This window comes from Tursiops truncatus, chromosome 1 (assembly GCF_011762595.2).
Source record: "Tursiops truncatus isolate mTurTru1 chromosome 1, mTurTru1.mat.Y, whole genome shotgun sequence".
Classification (NCBI taxonomy): Eukaryota; Metazoa; Chordata; class Mammalia; order Artiodactyla; family Delphinidae; genus Tursiops; species Tursiops truncatus.
The window spans coordinates 78,339,776-78,354,239 of NC_047034.1; the positions used below are offsets into that span (position 1 = coordinate 78,339,776).

General features: G+C 42.9%; 1 protein-coding gene across 1 annotated transcript in view; it reads left to right on the forward strand.

Moving 5' to 3' along the window:
- The window catches only part of SEC22B (SEC22 homolog B, vesicle trafficking protein), a 63,717-nt gene extending 54,661 nt beyond the window's left edge, over positions 1-9,056 (forward strand). The window contains exon 5 of the mRNA XM_073808948.1: positions 8,865-9,056. Coding sequence (XP_073665049.1) covers positions 8,865-8,896 — 32 coding nt within the window. The 3' untranslated portion in view covers positions 8,897-9,056. The remainder of the gene's footprint in view (positions 1-8,864) is intronic.
- The last annotated feature ends 5,408 nt before the right edge of the window (positions 9,057-14,464 follow it).

Sequence of the window (14,464 nt, forward strand, 5' to 3'; positions counted from 1 at the left end):
TAATTTGCTTAAATATCTACCTTTCTCTCCAGAGTGTCAATTCCATGAGGACAGGAACCGTGTCAGTTTTGTTTACCACCTTATACTTAGCATTCAGTACCATCCCTTGAACAGTAAATACTAATTTTTGTTGAATGAATGAATGAGTGAATGAATGAAGTGATTTCTTCATGCCAGGCACTACAGTTAATTCTTTACATAAGTCACCTCATTTTTATTCTCACATCAACCCATATTCAACCCCTATTATCAGGCAAGGAAACTGAAGCTTAGAAAGACTGAGTAACGGTACCCAAGATCTTACAGGAGAACGAGTGTCAGAGCTAGAATTTGAAAATACGTTTCTCTGACTCTATGTAGGACTTCTTAATGATCATGTTATAGGGCTTCCTAGTTGACAAACCTTCTACATCCACCTTCCAAAAATGCCCTCACGCTTATGCCTTCTTGATGGTTTTCAAGCTTCCTCTTGTGTTCTCCTCCCCGAATCTGTTCCAAGCTGGATACTGGTGCCTGGTGGGGAACTGGTCCTGGAGGAGACCGGGCTGTCCTGGCAGCTTTCCTTTTCTAACACATGTTTCTGAGAAGCCCTCAGAAAACCTGTGAGGCAGGCAAACCGTGATGCTGATCAGTGTTCTGACCGCTCTCCTGCACTTTCTATATTCTCTTCTCACTTCCTGCCTTCTCCCCATGGCTTTGGGTTCCTCCCCATTGCGGTGCCCCACTCAGGTCTTCTCTCCCTGCCCACACACGCCCTCTGCATATTTTAGTCCCTTTTGCTGACAAAAATGTACCCATCCTGGAAAATGTTCTCAATAGAATGGTAAGTGAAAATAACAAAGTAAGATCAAATATTGTATGAATAGTTGCTATGAGTTGAGTTTTATCTCCCCTCAATTCATATGTTGAAGTCCTAAGCCCCAGTAACTCATTTGAAAATAGGGTCATCGTTACTGTAATTATTCAAGTTAAAATTAGGTCATATTGGAGTAGGGTGGGTCCCTACTCCAATATGACTGTTGTTCTTATAAAAAGAACACAATGTGGGCTTCCCTGGTGGCGCAGTGGTTGAGAGTCCGCCTTCCAATGCAGGGGACATGGGTTTGAGCCCTGGTCTGGGAAGATCCCACATGCCACGGAGCAACTGGGCCCGTGAGCCACAACTACTGAGCCTGCGCGTCTGGAGCCTGTGCTCCGCAACAAGAGAGGCCACGATAGTGAGAGGCCCGTGCACCGCGATGAAGAGTGGCCTCCGCTTGCCACAACTAGAGAAAGCCCTCGCACAGAAACGAAGACCCAACGCAGCCAAAAATAAATAAATAAATATTTTAAAAAAAAAAAAAAAAAAAAGAACACAATGTGGAGAGACAGACACGCACCCGGGAGAACACCATATAGAGATAAAGGCAGAGATTGGCAGCAGAAGCCAAGGAACGACAAAGATTCCAGAAAGCCACCCGAAGCTAGGGGAAAGGCCTGGAACAGATTCTCCCTCATGATCCCAAAAGGAACCAACTCTGCCAACACCTTGATCTTAGATTTCTAGCCTCCAGAACTGTGAGACAATACATTTCTGTTGTTTAAGCTGCTCAGTTTGTGGTACATTGTTGTGGCAGCCTTAGCAAACTCATAGAAATAGTATAATCCCAATTTTGTTAAACAAAACAAACTTGTGTATGTTAGGGATTCTCCTTCTCCTCTCTTATCTCTCTCTCTCTCTCTCTCTCTCACACACACACACATACACACAAATCAAAGAAAATATATACAAAAGTGTACAGTGGTTCTTTTGGGGAGGTGGATGATGAGTAATTTTGCTTTGTATTTTTCCCTGCACCTTTAGGTATTTTCTCAATTCTCTTACATCTCTGCAATATTACTTATGATCACGTAGAAGAATCCTCTAGCTTCATCTGTAATTTGAGAACAGCCATACCAATCTTCCAGGATTGTTGTGAGGATTAAAGTGTCTGACACACAGTATGTCAGTTGGTGTCTCTAGACTAGGGAGAGCAGCTCCGAAGAAGTAAAGCCGGGCATAACAGCCTGTGGCTCTTCTGTTCATCCTTAGGGGACTGCTCAGTTCACAAAAGGAGGCTTTGCCAAGACTGCTGAGCATTGGTCTCCTCGTGTGGTCAAGGTGGATATGGGGAGTGGGATGGCACAAAGGAGCTGGCTGGATGCCTTGGGCTTGGGAGGGTCGGCAAAGAAAAGAGAGGTTGGAAGGTTGATTGGAGGAAGATTGATTAAATGGGGATAACAGTCCATTTGGGGTAATGTTTCTCGGTTTGGGGTGGGGGTCAGATGGGGCGACTGAAAAGGAAAGAGGGACCAAGATAAAGTAGAAAACATAGTCAGGAAGTTGAGCAATTCCCTCCAACAGGAAGAATGCCCTGCCTCCTCATTTCTTCTCTGAAAACACTCCGGGAATGGTGTGGGCAACACAATTTACTTATAACTTTCCACAGCCCATGGGAAGATGTTCTTTCCTGAGGAGGGTTGTCCCCCAAACATCCCCTTTCTATCCAGACCTGTGATAAGATGTTCTTTTCTGGAGGCTGTTTAGGTAGATGCTACTAAAACATTTAGCTTTGCCTCTGACTTATCTGAGCAGGAAGGGTGAATTGTCCTGAATCTTGAATTTAGCCATATATGACTTCAAACTAATCCTTGGTCTCCAAAAATTGGGGGCTTTTTTGCTTCTTCATACTCAGTTGTGTCTTTTCTATCCCCACTCGAAATCCCAGCAACTTAGGGAAAAATTGGGTCCCCACAAATGATATTCACAATTCATGCCCTTATGGGAGGTCACTGATGGCTTTTGCCCACTCCTCTTGCCAAAACCTTCATGTCCCCTTTCATTTTATACCTGCAAGATTCTGTAGCAACGTGGGAAACAGTTATACTATTTAATAGTGAAAAGAAGACAACACAAAAATTGCATGTAAATTATGATTCTGGCAATGTAAAAACAAATAAACAAATAAAAAATACACACACACAAACAAGGACAATAGCCCTAGAAGAAAACAAACTAAATAATTAATAATGGTTATGTTAGAGTACTAGGATTGTGGACTTTTTTCTTATTCTTTATTGATCTAAAATTTTTAATGTAACAGAAAAATGCTTTTATAATTAAGAAACAGACTTATTAAGATTAGGTAAAGGGCAGATTGAATAAGGAAGTCTGATAAAATAAATAAAACAGGAAAGCTAATTATAGGTAAGGTTTTCTGGAAGTAAATATACATAGCTCTCAGCTCAGTGTATGTGAACCAATGGAGAAATATGACCACAGAATTCTTATGGAAGACAGTTAACCACACGTCAGCCTGTCTACTTTGAGAATGAACAAAAGGAAGAACAACACAAGACTTCAGACCTGCCTGGCATTTGAGAAGAGCTGGAGAGCTAGGAGTCCAGGCACATTAGAGGTTTGGGGGCTATAGAGACACTGTGAAGAAGTTACCAAGTGTGGAGGTTTCCGGGAAGTGCTTCAAGCATGACATGGTGAGGCCCTGATACTGTTTATTTTTAGAACTCCTGTTGAGAGGAGCATCTTTCACCTCTCACTAAATTAACTATGCTCCTTGGAACTATGGACATCTTTCTGCTGTAGCAGCAATAGGATCAAAGCACGTGTTTAGAAAGAGAAGTGAAAAACACCAGATGTGAGCAAAACCACAAGGGGAATTTCAGACAGGCAACGTGCACCAGATTACCCAATTTGGAATGTGGCCCAGGCCCCAGGACAGGCAGACCCTCTGAGGATCAGGCTGGAGAGACAGAGGTTATTGATCCTGATTTAAGCCAAATGCTGCTAACTTGATTGGTGACCTGCTCCAGCCATTGACCTCCTCCAAACCACTTTCACCATCTGTAAAATGGAAGGACTGGCTCATTTCCCCCCAGGAACAGCTAATGGAAACCATACTAAAAACTAGAGGTAATAATGAGGCATGATCTTGTGATCTTGAAGACTGGTGGTAAATTGTATTTGAATATATAAATACCACAACGTATACACACTTACAGCGTGTACGGGAAGGATGTGTATAAAAAACGTGGGATTAAAGACTGTGTCATATCAGTTCACAAAGTAAATAATCTACATGTTGACAATTGTAGGAAGTGTGACAGGAATTTTTTTCCCCCCTCTCACTCACAGCTTTTTAGGTCTCCTGGGGTCGCCCCAGATGTAGACTAAAGCATACTACCTAGTACATAGTGCTGAATAAATGTTAGATCCAGATACAGCTTAAGCTTCAAATTCCAGCTTTCTTTATCACTTAGTTGTATGTAGCCTTGGGTAAGTTATTCCATAGCTTGGTACCTTGGTTTACCCTTCTGTGAAATGGGGATAAAACTAATATCTACCTCCTGGACTTGTTGTGAAGATTAAATAAAGTAATATATCTAAAGAGCTTAGAGGAGTGCTAGGTGGATGTTAGTTATTATCTTCCAAAACCTTCAATGTGGACTTTAAAACTCTCTGCATTTCTTTGTTCATCTCAGTTTTCTCATCCAAATGTTTCCAACATTCTTGCTCCATTTAATAATATTTCCTGTCTTATTAAGCTATGTAGGGCACTGCTCCCTCCAGACTTTAAAGCAGTCTTACTCACCCTCCACCAAAGGCATTAATTTATTCCTATTTATGCCATCTTTTTTTTTTTTTTTTTTTTTTTTTTGCGGTACGCGAGCCTCTCACTGCTGTGGCCTCTCCCGTTGCGGAGCACAGGCTCCGGACGCACAGGCTCAGCGGCCATGGCTCACGGGCCCAGCCCTCCGCGGCATGTGGGATCTTCCCGGACCGGGCCACGAACCCGTGTCCCCTGCATCGGCAGGCGGACTCTCAACCACTGCGCCACCAGGGAAGCCCTGACAGCTTTTTATTAACAACAAAATTTTCCTATTTATTGAACAGAGAAAAAGTTCACAACATATTCTTTTTTTTTTATTATTGGGGTATAGTTGCTTTACAATGTTGTGTTAGTTTCTGCTGTACAGCAAAGTGAATCAGCTATACGTATACATATATCCCCTCCTTTGGGGGTTTCCTTCCCATTTAGGTCACCACAGAGTTCCTTGTGCTATACCGCAGGCTCTCATTAGTTATCTATTTTATACATAAGAGTGTATACATGTCAGTCCCAATCTCCCAGTTCATCCCACCCTCCCTTTCCCCCCTTGGTGTCCGTACATTTGTTCTCTATGTCTGTGCCTCTATTTCTGCTTTGTAAATAGGTTCACCAGTACGATTTTTCTAGATTCCATATATATGTGTTAATATACAATATTTGTTTTTCTCTTTCTGACTTACTTCACTCTGTATGACAATCTCTAGGTCCATCTACGTCTCTACAAATGACCCAATTTCATTCCTTTTTATGACTGAGTAATATTCCATTGTATATATGTATCACATCTTATTCATCCATTCATCTGTAGATGGACATTTAAGTTGCTTCCATGTGCTGGCTATTGTAAATAGTGCTGCAATGAATATTGGGGTGCATGTGTCTTTTTGAATTATGGTTTTCTCAGGGTATATGCCCAGCAGTGTGATTGCTGGGTCGTATGGTAGTTCTACTTTTAGTTTTTTAAGGAACCTCTATACCATTCTCCATAGCAGCTGTATCAATTTATATTCCCACCAACAGTGCAGGAAGGTTCCCTTTTCTCCACATCCTCTCCAGCATTTATCGTTTGTGGGGTTTTTGATGATGGCCATTCTGAGTGGTGTGAGGTGATACCTCGTTGCAGTTTTGATTTGCATTTCTCTAACAGTTAGCAGTGTTGAGCATCTTTTCATGTGCCTCTTGGCCATCTGTATATGTCTTCTTTGGAGAAATGTCTATTTAGGTCTTCTGCCCATTTTTTGATTGGGTTGTTTGTTTTTTTCATACTGAGCTATATGAGCTGTTTGTATATTTTGGAGATTCATCCCTTGTCAGTTGCTTTGTTTGCAAATATTTCCTCCCATTCTGAGGGTTATCTTTTCAACTTGTTTATGGTTTCCTCTGCTATGCAAAAACCTAAGTTTCATTAGGTCCCATTTGTTTATTTTTGTTTTTATTTTCATTACTCTAGGTGGTGGGTCAAAAAAGACCTTGCTGTGATTTATGTCAAAGACTGTTCTTCCTATATTTTCCTCTAAGAGTTTTATAGTGTCTGGTCTTACATTCATGTCTTTAATCCATTTTGAATTTATTTTTGTGTATGGTGTTAGGGAGTGTTCTAATTTCATTCTTTTACATGTAGTTGTCCAGTTTTCTCAGCACCACTTATTGAAGAGACTGTCTTTTCTCCATTGTATATACTTGCCTCCTTTGTCATAGATTAGGTGACCATAGATGTGTGGGTTTATCTCTGGGCGTTCTATCCTGTTCCATTGATCTATATTTCTGTTTTTGTGCCAGTACCGTACTGTCCTGATTACTGTAGCTTTGTAGTATAGTCTGAAGTCAGGGAGCCTTATTCCTCTAGCTGTTTTTCTTTCTCAAGATTGCTTTGGCTATTCGGGGTCTCTTGTGTTTCCATACAAATTGTGAATTTTTTTGTTCTAGTTCTGTGAAAAATGCCATTGGTAATTTGATAGGGATTGCATTGAATCCGTAGATTGTTTTGGGTAGTATAGTCATTTTCACAATGTTGATTCTTCCAATCCAAGAACATGGTATATCTCTCCATCTGTTTTTGTTGTCTTTGATTTCTTTTATCAGTATCTTATAGTTTTCTGAGTACACGTCTCTTGCCTCCTTAGGTAGGTTTATTCCTAGGTATTTTATTCTTTTTGTTGCAATGGTAAATGGGATTTGAGTCAATTCCTATGTTGACCCCACAACCAAAAGTCTATGAAGCATCATTACATCCTCTGTTCTCCCATCTTGGGTTTCTTACATAACAAGATGCGCTCTTAACCAGAGCTGTCCCAGTAAAGATTAAAAAATATGGTTTTTCTCCTCTTTATTAGAAGTTGTCAGTCACAGTGTAAAATAGGGAATCACCTTGGAATCACTAAGCATGGCTATCTTTAGAGGGATAGGGCAAGGAGAGGAGTCATGTGTATAATGAAATCCCCCACCCCACCCTTTGGTGAAAAGTTGTCATTAGAGAGAAAGAGGGATGTGGTAGTGGGTCCAGGATGGCAGACAATGGAATTCATCCTGGATCATGTATCCAGGAAGTGGCTGTATATGAGACCAGGAAAAAAGAAAAAACAACCTGATCAGTGAGAGTTACAATATTATGGGGGGAAAATGGAGTGGAATGTTGAGGAATCCCTTTCCCTAAAGTACCAATGTGGATGGACCCTACTTTGGCACCCCTGGAGCAGCAGAGAAAGGACTCAGACACCACAACCCTTCCCTGGACGTTTGCTGCAGTTTCACCAGCACTAGTATCATTCCTTTCCAGGAGCACTTGGTCTCCCACCAGCACCAAGTTTGATTATGTGATCATTGTTATTGTCCTTATCATTACCGCCTTCAAATCACTTAAGCTTTTTTCATCCCTCCACCATCTCGTCTTCTAGGGTGCTTTTACTACACTGTCATAGGGGTCCCTAAAGATGATTTAATTCCATAGAAACATTTGAACCCCTATTATACAAGGCTAAATTCTGGGGAACACAAAGATGAGTAATATATGGTCACTGCTCTCAAGGAGCTACTAACACATGATTTAGGTAGATTTAAATTGCTAACTAACATTTAATCCAGTGATGACCTAGGTTACCCTAATTATCTTCCCTATGGGCCTGCCTCGTCCAGTTCATTTTTTAACACGTATTTATTGACTGTGTGGTAGGCACTGGGCTAGCCTTAGGGTGCAACAACAAATAAACATCAGCCTTACCTTTAGAAAGCATAACTACAGTGTCAAAGTACTAGGCTTGATGGTATACCTGGCTGACTACAAAAGGAATAGGTAACACTTAGTATACCTGTCTCTCCTCCTGTAGAGTGAGGTACACTCCACTATAGTACTTCACTCTCCCAGCCATCATGCAGTGAAGTTACAGTTTAGACGTGTTACGTGCTTCTTTGAGTCCAACTTCAGAGGCACCTGAGAAGAGGAGGGAGCAGGACAGATCTCCATACAATGGTGAGTAGCTGGGACCTCCACATCCTGTGCTCCTCACCAACATTCTCATCTTCCCCCGTCTCAGGAATCCAGTACCCTTCATACTACCCCCTGATTCTATATGGGTTAGAAGCTTTTAAATAGATAAATGTGAAATATCTTTGGTTTCTTAATGAACACCCTTCAATAATTGAGGGTAATGTCAATTATATAAATATTAAGCTTCCAAGGAAGGGAAGGACTTCTAAGGAAATGTTTTCCTTATTGGGAGAAGCATTTAAGATGAAGGTAAGTATCAAACTTCCATTGATGGTGATAAAACTACTTCTTATAATATTAAGGTATACAGCTGATCAAATAAGGGCGGTAGTAAATCTCCTCAGGTCCTCTGCCCACTCAGAATAAGACCTCAAGACATGCAGGAATGACTCACTGTGACAAACTCAGACAACTATTGATTAACTGTGCTCACAGACCAGCGTGATATTAGAATAGGAAGGAACATCATAGATTGTATTGGATTACTGGCACATGCATAAAATTTGGAATCAGATGGTCCTAGGTTCAATTTTCAGCTCAGATTCCCTTTGCCATCTGGGCCTGGGGCAATTTACTTAGCTTCTCTGCCCCTTTATTTTCTCATCTGCATAATGCAGACCAAAATTTTTATCAAGCAGTGTTTTTTTAAAGGACTAAATAAAGTGACATAATTGAAGGCACTTGGCAAAGAGTGGGCACCCTGTAAATGCTCGTTTCTTCCTTTTATTTTACAGATGAGGAACCAAAGCCTGAAAAATTGATCTAACTTGCCTGATTAACCAATGTCATCCCTGGACTAAAGCCCCTGGCTTCCTGACTCCGAGTCCAGCTGTCTTTCTATCATTTCCATAATGGAAGTTGAGCAAAGATAATCGAAAACGCATTTACCCCTGGTTTTCTAAAGCTTGAGAGGGATGAAATAAAAAGAGAGGAGGAGGCTGAAGTGGGGTGAAAGGTGTAAAAAGCAGATTTACTTCCCCGGTTTTGCATTACTTTCCTGAGTTTACATTGCTTGAGCACACACCCCCTGATGGTGGAGGGAAGTGGTAGAGCGTAGCCAACATGGGATTGAAGATTGCATTACATCAATTCACGGAGTAAATAATCTACATGTCCACGATGGAAGGGAGTGTGAGAGGGTGTCTTTTTCCTTCTCTCACATATAGTTCTTTAGGTCTCCTCCGGCCACCTCAGACCTAGACTAATTTTCCAGAAGGTCCTACATAACCCTTCTCTCCAGGGCTCCAAGCTTGGTAGTGTGTGGATTTGGCAGAGAAGTGCAAACTGAAAAGGTTATGCATAAAAAATCACTTGTGACCTGAAAATTATTTCAGTGTGGGGTTGGTGCTCCACGTGATTGAGTAGAAAGAGCCCTGGGCCAGAGACGGGATGCCTGACTGCTTCCCCAGCCCTGCCACTAACTAGCTGGGGGGCCCCAGAAGAGGAAGTTAACCTCTCTGCGCATCTGTTTTGTAACCTATAAAATGTCATCAAAAACACTCACCACATTTTATTTTCCTTTGTCCTCACAAGAACTCCCCAAGGTAGATAGTACTCTTCCCATATTAGAGGTGAAGAAATAGAGGCTTAGAGAATTGTGACTTGCCCCATATCATTCAGCTAGTAAGTGGCAGAATCTAACAGACATTGGACTTGAGCACAGAATGTACTCTTAACCTCCAAGATAGACTACCTATATTTTGATGGGAGAGATGGATAGTAACGTTTCAAAGCACTTTAAAGGAGTTCAAGCAAATGTTTATTACAATCATTCAGAGGGGTTATAATCCCAAGGAGGTGCCTGTACTCAAGTCATTTTCAGCTCATTGACTTTCTTATTCATTGCTTTTCATGTGGATCTGAGAGTATCAAACCACCGTTATCCTCTTTCACCTCATTTGTTTTTGGTGTCAGTTCTCCTCCCACACTGGCTGCTTTCAGGGCCAGCCAGCACCACTTCTTGCCAAGTGGAGTGTAAGTGTAGGAAGCCACACTCACACACTCACAAGCAAGCACACAAATGCCCACGATCATCAACACACGCACGCGCACACACATACATTCATATCACTTTGTACGCACATCCATGGTTTCAGATCCTGACAATTTAAGAGTTTGTCATTATTATGACAGTGCATATATCATGTACAAATAATTTCCCAGAATCGGGCTTTGGAGTGAAAAATGCTATGATAAAGTGATAGAAAGAGGAGGGATACGTACTAAGGAGAATACCAAGAAACTTAGACCCTTCTGGCTTCAGCGCCAACCTTGAATTCTGCTATACGCTTATGAATCTCTCCCAGCTCATTCAGCGTCCTTGAAAGGCCCTTACCCTTGGTGGGCAACAGGTTTGACAACTCAGTGTCTCTTCATGAGCTGATTCTGAGCTTTCACTCTGTTGTCTACATATGTGTTCCGGGCAGTGGTCGCCATCAGACTGTGAACTTCAGAGGTTCGGGATCACATCTGTGGAATTCTCTCTTCAGTGGTTTGGCACTACATGCAATTAGCTCTTTGGTGATGACAACACTTCATTCTTGCTACTGCTTTTTGTTTGGTTTGCTTAGGAGGCAGACACAAAAGATTTTGATCCTCATTTAATTATGTATAGCCCAGAACTGTTATGGCATTTCACAAACGAATTTATTCATTGCACATGCACTTGTGAACACCATGGTAATAGTGTGTCATTTTTGCATTCACCCTTAATGTTTACAAAGCATGTCCATGATTAGTGTCACACTCAGACTTCCCTTTGAGATGGTAGAAAGGGATAAAAATATTACCTACTTCATGAGGATTAAATTTGTGAGGATTAAATGCAATAGACTACTTAGCACTGGGGGCTGGCACAGAGCAAACAGTATTAGATGTTACTATTAGTACATGACTGGCCCATATTACTGATGAGGACCCACAGCTCAGAGAGGCTAAGTTACTTGTTCAGGTTGTACAGTTAAGTGGTGGAATTCAGTTAAGAATCTAAGTGTCCAGACTCCAAGCCCATTTTAGGAAATTATCAGTTGACACTGCAATCATGGAAGGAAAAAAGCAGAGCCTCAGAGGAAGAGCATTCCTGACAGTTTTATGGTGGGTGAGTAGCCAGAAGTGTTTAGAGATAAAGCACTGCTCAAGGGGTGGTGGGGGAGAGACAAGGCCCAGGCCAGGCACCACAAGCAGCTGTGCTATTCATTTTTGGTTCTGCAAATGCTGTCTTCCCTCAGCACCTTCACATATATTGTCCTCTTTCCCGCCTGCCTTCCCTCCTCTCCCCCATCTTTCACCTGAATAACGCTCCAGGCTTCCAGGCTCAACACAAACAGCTCTTCATGGAGGCTTTCCCGAGCCTGGTCTAGGTTTTCACCTCCTGATACAGGGACCCACAGCTCCCTGAATGCCTTCTTGTGAGAATACTTGTCCAATCTCTCTCCCCAGCTGGAATGTAAGCAGTGAGAAATCATCAACTTTATCCTGCTTGCTGGCTGATGTACCTCCAGCCCCTTTCTGGTGTCTGGCACATTGGTTAAATGCAGAGCAGGTACTGGCCAATACAAAGACGGAGGGGAAGAAGATTAAGAAAGAAGTGAGAAGACACCAACCAGAACTTCAAATGTTTTACCATTTTGCCACAGATACACTCTGAGCCACAGATACACTCCTCTGTTGGAGGAGTGAGGAAATGTAGACTGGGCAACTGGAAGGAACTGAAGGAAAGACTCCAACATACAAGAAAGGCATGGAGCAGCAAATCAAAGTAAAGAGTAACAAACACGGGGAAGGGCCCATCCTAGCCCCAATCTTCGGCAGATGAATGAAAGGGGGCTGAGAACAAGACACTTCTCAGCCTCTTGTTGGCTGCCTTTTGCTAGAAAGAGATCAGGACTCCTGCTCTCTACAGATGACTGACTACAGAATACAGAGGGGAAGAGGGAGGGAAGGAGAGTTTCCACCAGGGTGAGGTATTTCTGACTCTGCCTTGTTGACAGCAAACAGTGGCGGTAGTGGGACTTTTGACAGGAAGTGTCCATCTCTGGGGGAGTCAGGATCGGGCCAGGAGGCAGAGCAACCCTGGCACCCTAAAGCCCTGGCTTTTTCCCCTCTGCACTCTGGTGCAGGAACCTCCACATCTCTCATGCCTCTTTAGGGCAGCAGGGGGAGGACGCGAGGCCAGCCTTCAGCAGGGACCATTTCGTTTACATTCCCACCCCTCGGCCCTGGGAAGCCCCGAGTTCCCACACTCACTGAGGCAGGAAGGTCGCCACGGACACCTCATCTGTCTGGGTTGCTGACTAACTACAGATAAGCAGCAGCTGCTGCATCCACACTGGATGCAGATTGCCCACCCTGGAACCAGGCAGAGAAGGGCCAACCTCTGCTCACTGGGCGGTGGGGGATCACAGGGCCTCCAGGACCGTCTGCTGCAGCTGAGGCCCAAAGACCGCGGGGTGGGGGGTGGGGGTGGCCCGAAAAACTCGCTTTGGTGGAGCTGCTGGACGGGACCAAGGAAAGGCAGGTCTTAGGTGTGCCTACCCCATGGCACAAATCCAACCCGACAGCCGTCGAGCACTTGACAGTTTTACAGTACTCTGCTGCATACTTTTTCTCACATCACTCTGACCACCACCCGTGAAGAACACAGAGCAGGTGTTTTTGTGTCCATTTTGCAGATGAGTAAACAGCCTCAGGATGTTTGAGAGACTTGCCCAAGTTCTCACAGCTAGTCAGTGGTAAAAGCCGTTTTGTCACGGCCTGTTTGGAGGGTCTTTCCATTACTATGCGTGCACAAAACAAGCCAAGTGGACAAGCTCCAATTTTTATCTCTGAAAGAAAAATCCTCCTCCTGGGTTTAACCTGTCTTCCACCCAGCCTGGGGTGTAGTGAGAAACACTTCAGTCTTGGAGTTCGAATCCCGATTCCCCTTCTTGCCAGCCAAGTAATTTAGGAGCTGTGTGATTGTGGATTTGATTTTCTTGAATATTCGCTTCCACGTGTATAAAATGGAGATGATGTTGCTTAAGTTGTGGAGGTTTCTGTAAAGATTAACGCTAAACATCTACTGACTATTTTCCGTACCCTCAGCTCAGTTCTAAGCACCTCATGTGCACTGACTCACTGAATTCTCATAAGAGCCCTAGGTTAGTTCATATGTGCTATGTTATTTCACTTTATAGATGAGGAAACAATGGCAGAGGTAAAGAGACTTACCTCAGGTCATACAGCAAACAAATAGCAGAGCCAGGATTCTCACTCAGGCTGTCTGACACCAAAGCCAAGTGCTTAATCTCCATGTTATACTGACTATGCAAATTCTGATTACTGCCTACAATAAGGTACTCAATCAATAGCTGTTACTAGGTATGGGGGCAGGTGTAGCTTGATTTATAAGCAAAGTGAAGAGCTAACTGCCTGAACCGATTAGATAAACCAAAGGCCTGTCCACTAGGAAGTATCTTCAGTTTAGTATGCCACGGTTTCTCATTTGCCACCACCAACGTCGTTTCTTCAGAACAGGAAGACACTTCGGGAACATTTGGCAATGTCTAGAGACATTTTTGGTTGTTACAGATGTGGGAGTGCTACTGGCATCTAATGGGTAAGGCCAGGGATGCTGCTAAACATCCTATAATGCACACACAACTGTCCCTGCGTCAAAGAATTATCTGGCCCCAGTGTCAATATGCTGAGGTTTAGAAACTGCTTTAATATTGAGTATTTATTATTGACTAAATACTAAATATTGAGTATTTAGTAAGACTACTTTAGTCTTGAAGGGCCCTGTTAATACGCAAATTTGTCACATATAACAACAAAGTCATGTTCTCTTTAACATCTCTTGATATGCTGACACAGTTCAATCTATGCAATATTTGTTACTACTATTGCTGTTGTTACTGTTGTTGTTGCCAAGCAAAGATGTGTGCCCTAGAAATGATCAGGCCGATTTGGGGTTTGTGGTAGAGTTAGAAAACTGAAGCTCTTTTTCTGTCAAATTATGTTACCATCCTCCAAATTGCTGACATTTCTTCCAATATGTTGAAATAGGTCATAAATAAACTCACAGCAATGCCATTTCCTTTTAACATGCACTTCTGTGAATCCCTGATATCTCTCAGTTCAATCAGCTCTTCTTTTGTCTCCCTTCTCATTATGCATACACCAAACTGAGTTGTTTTTGTTTTTTGTTTTTTGTTTTGTTTTGTTTTTTTGCGGTATGCGGGCCTCTCACTGTTGTGGCCTCTCCTGTTGCGGAGCACAGGCTCCAGACGCGCAGGCTCAGCGGCCATGGCTCACGGGCCCAGCCGCTCCACGGCATGTGGGATCTTCCCGGACC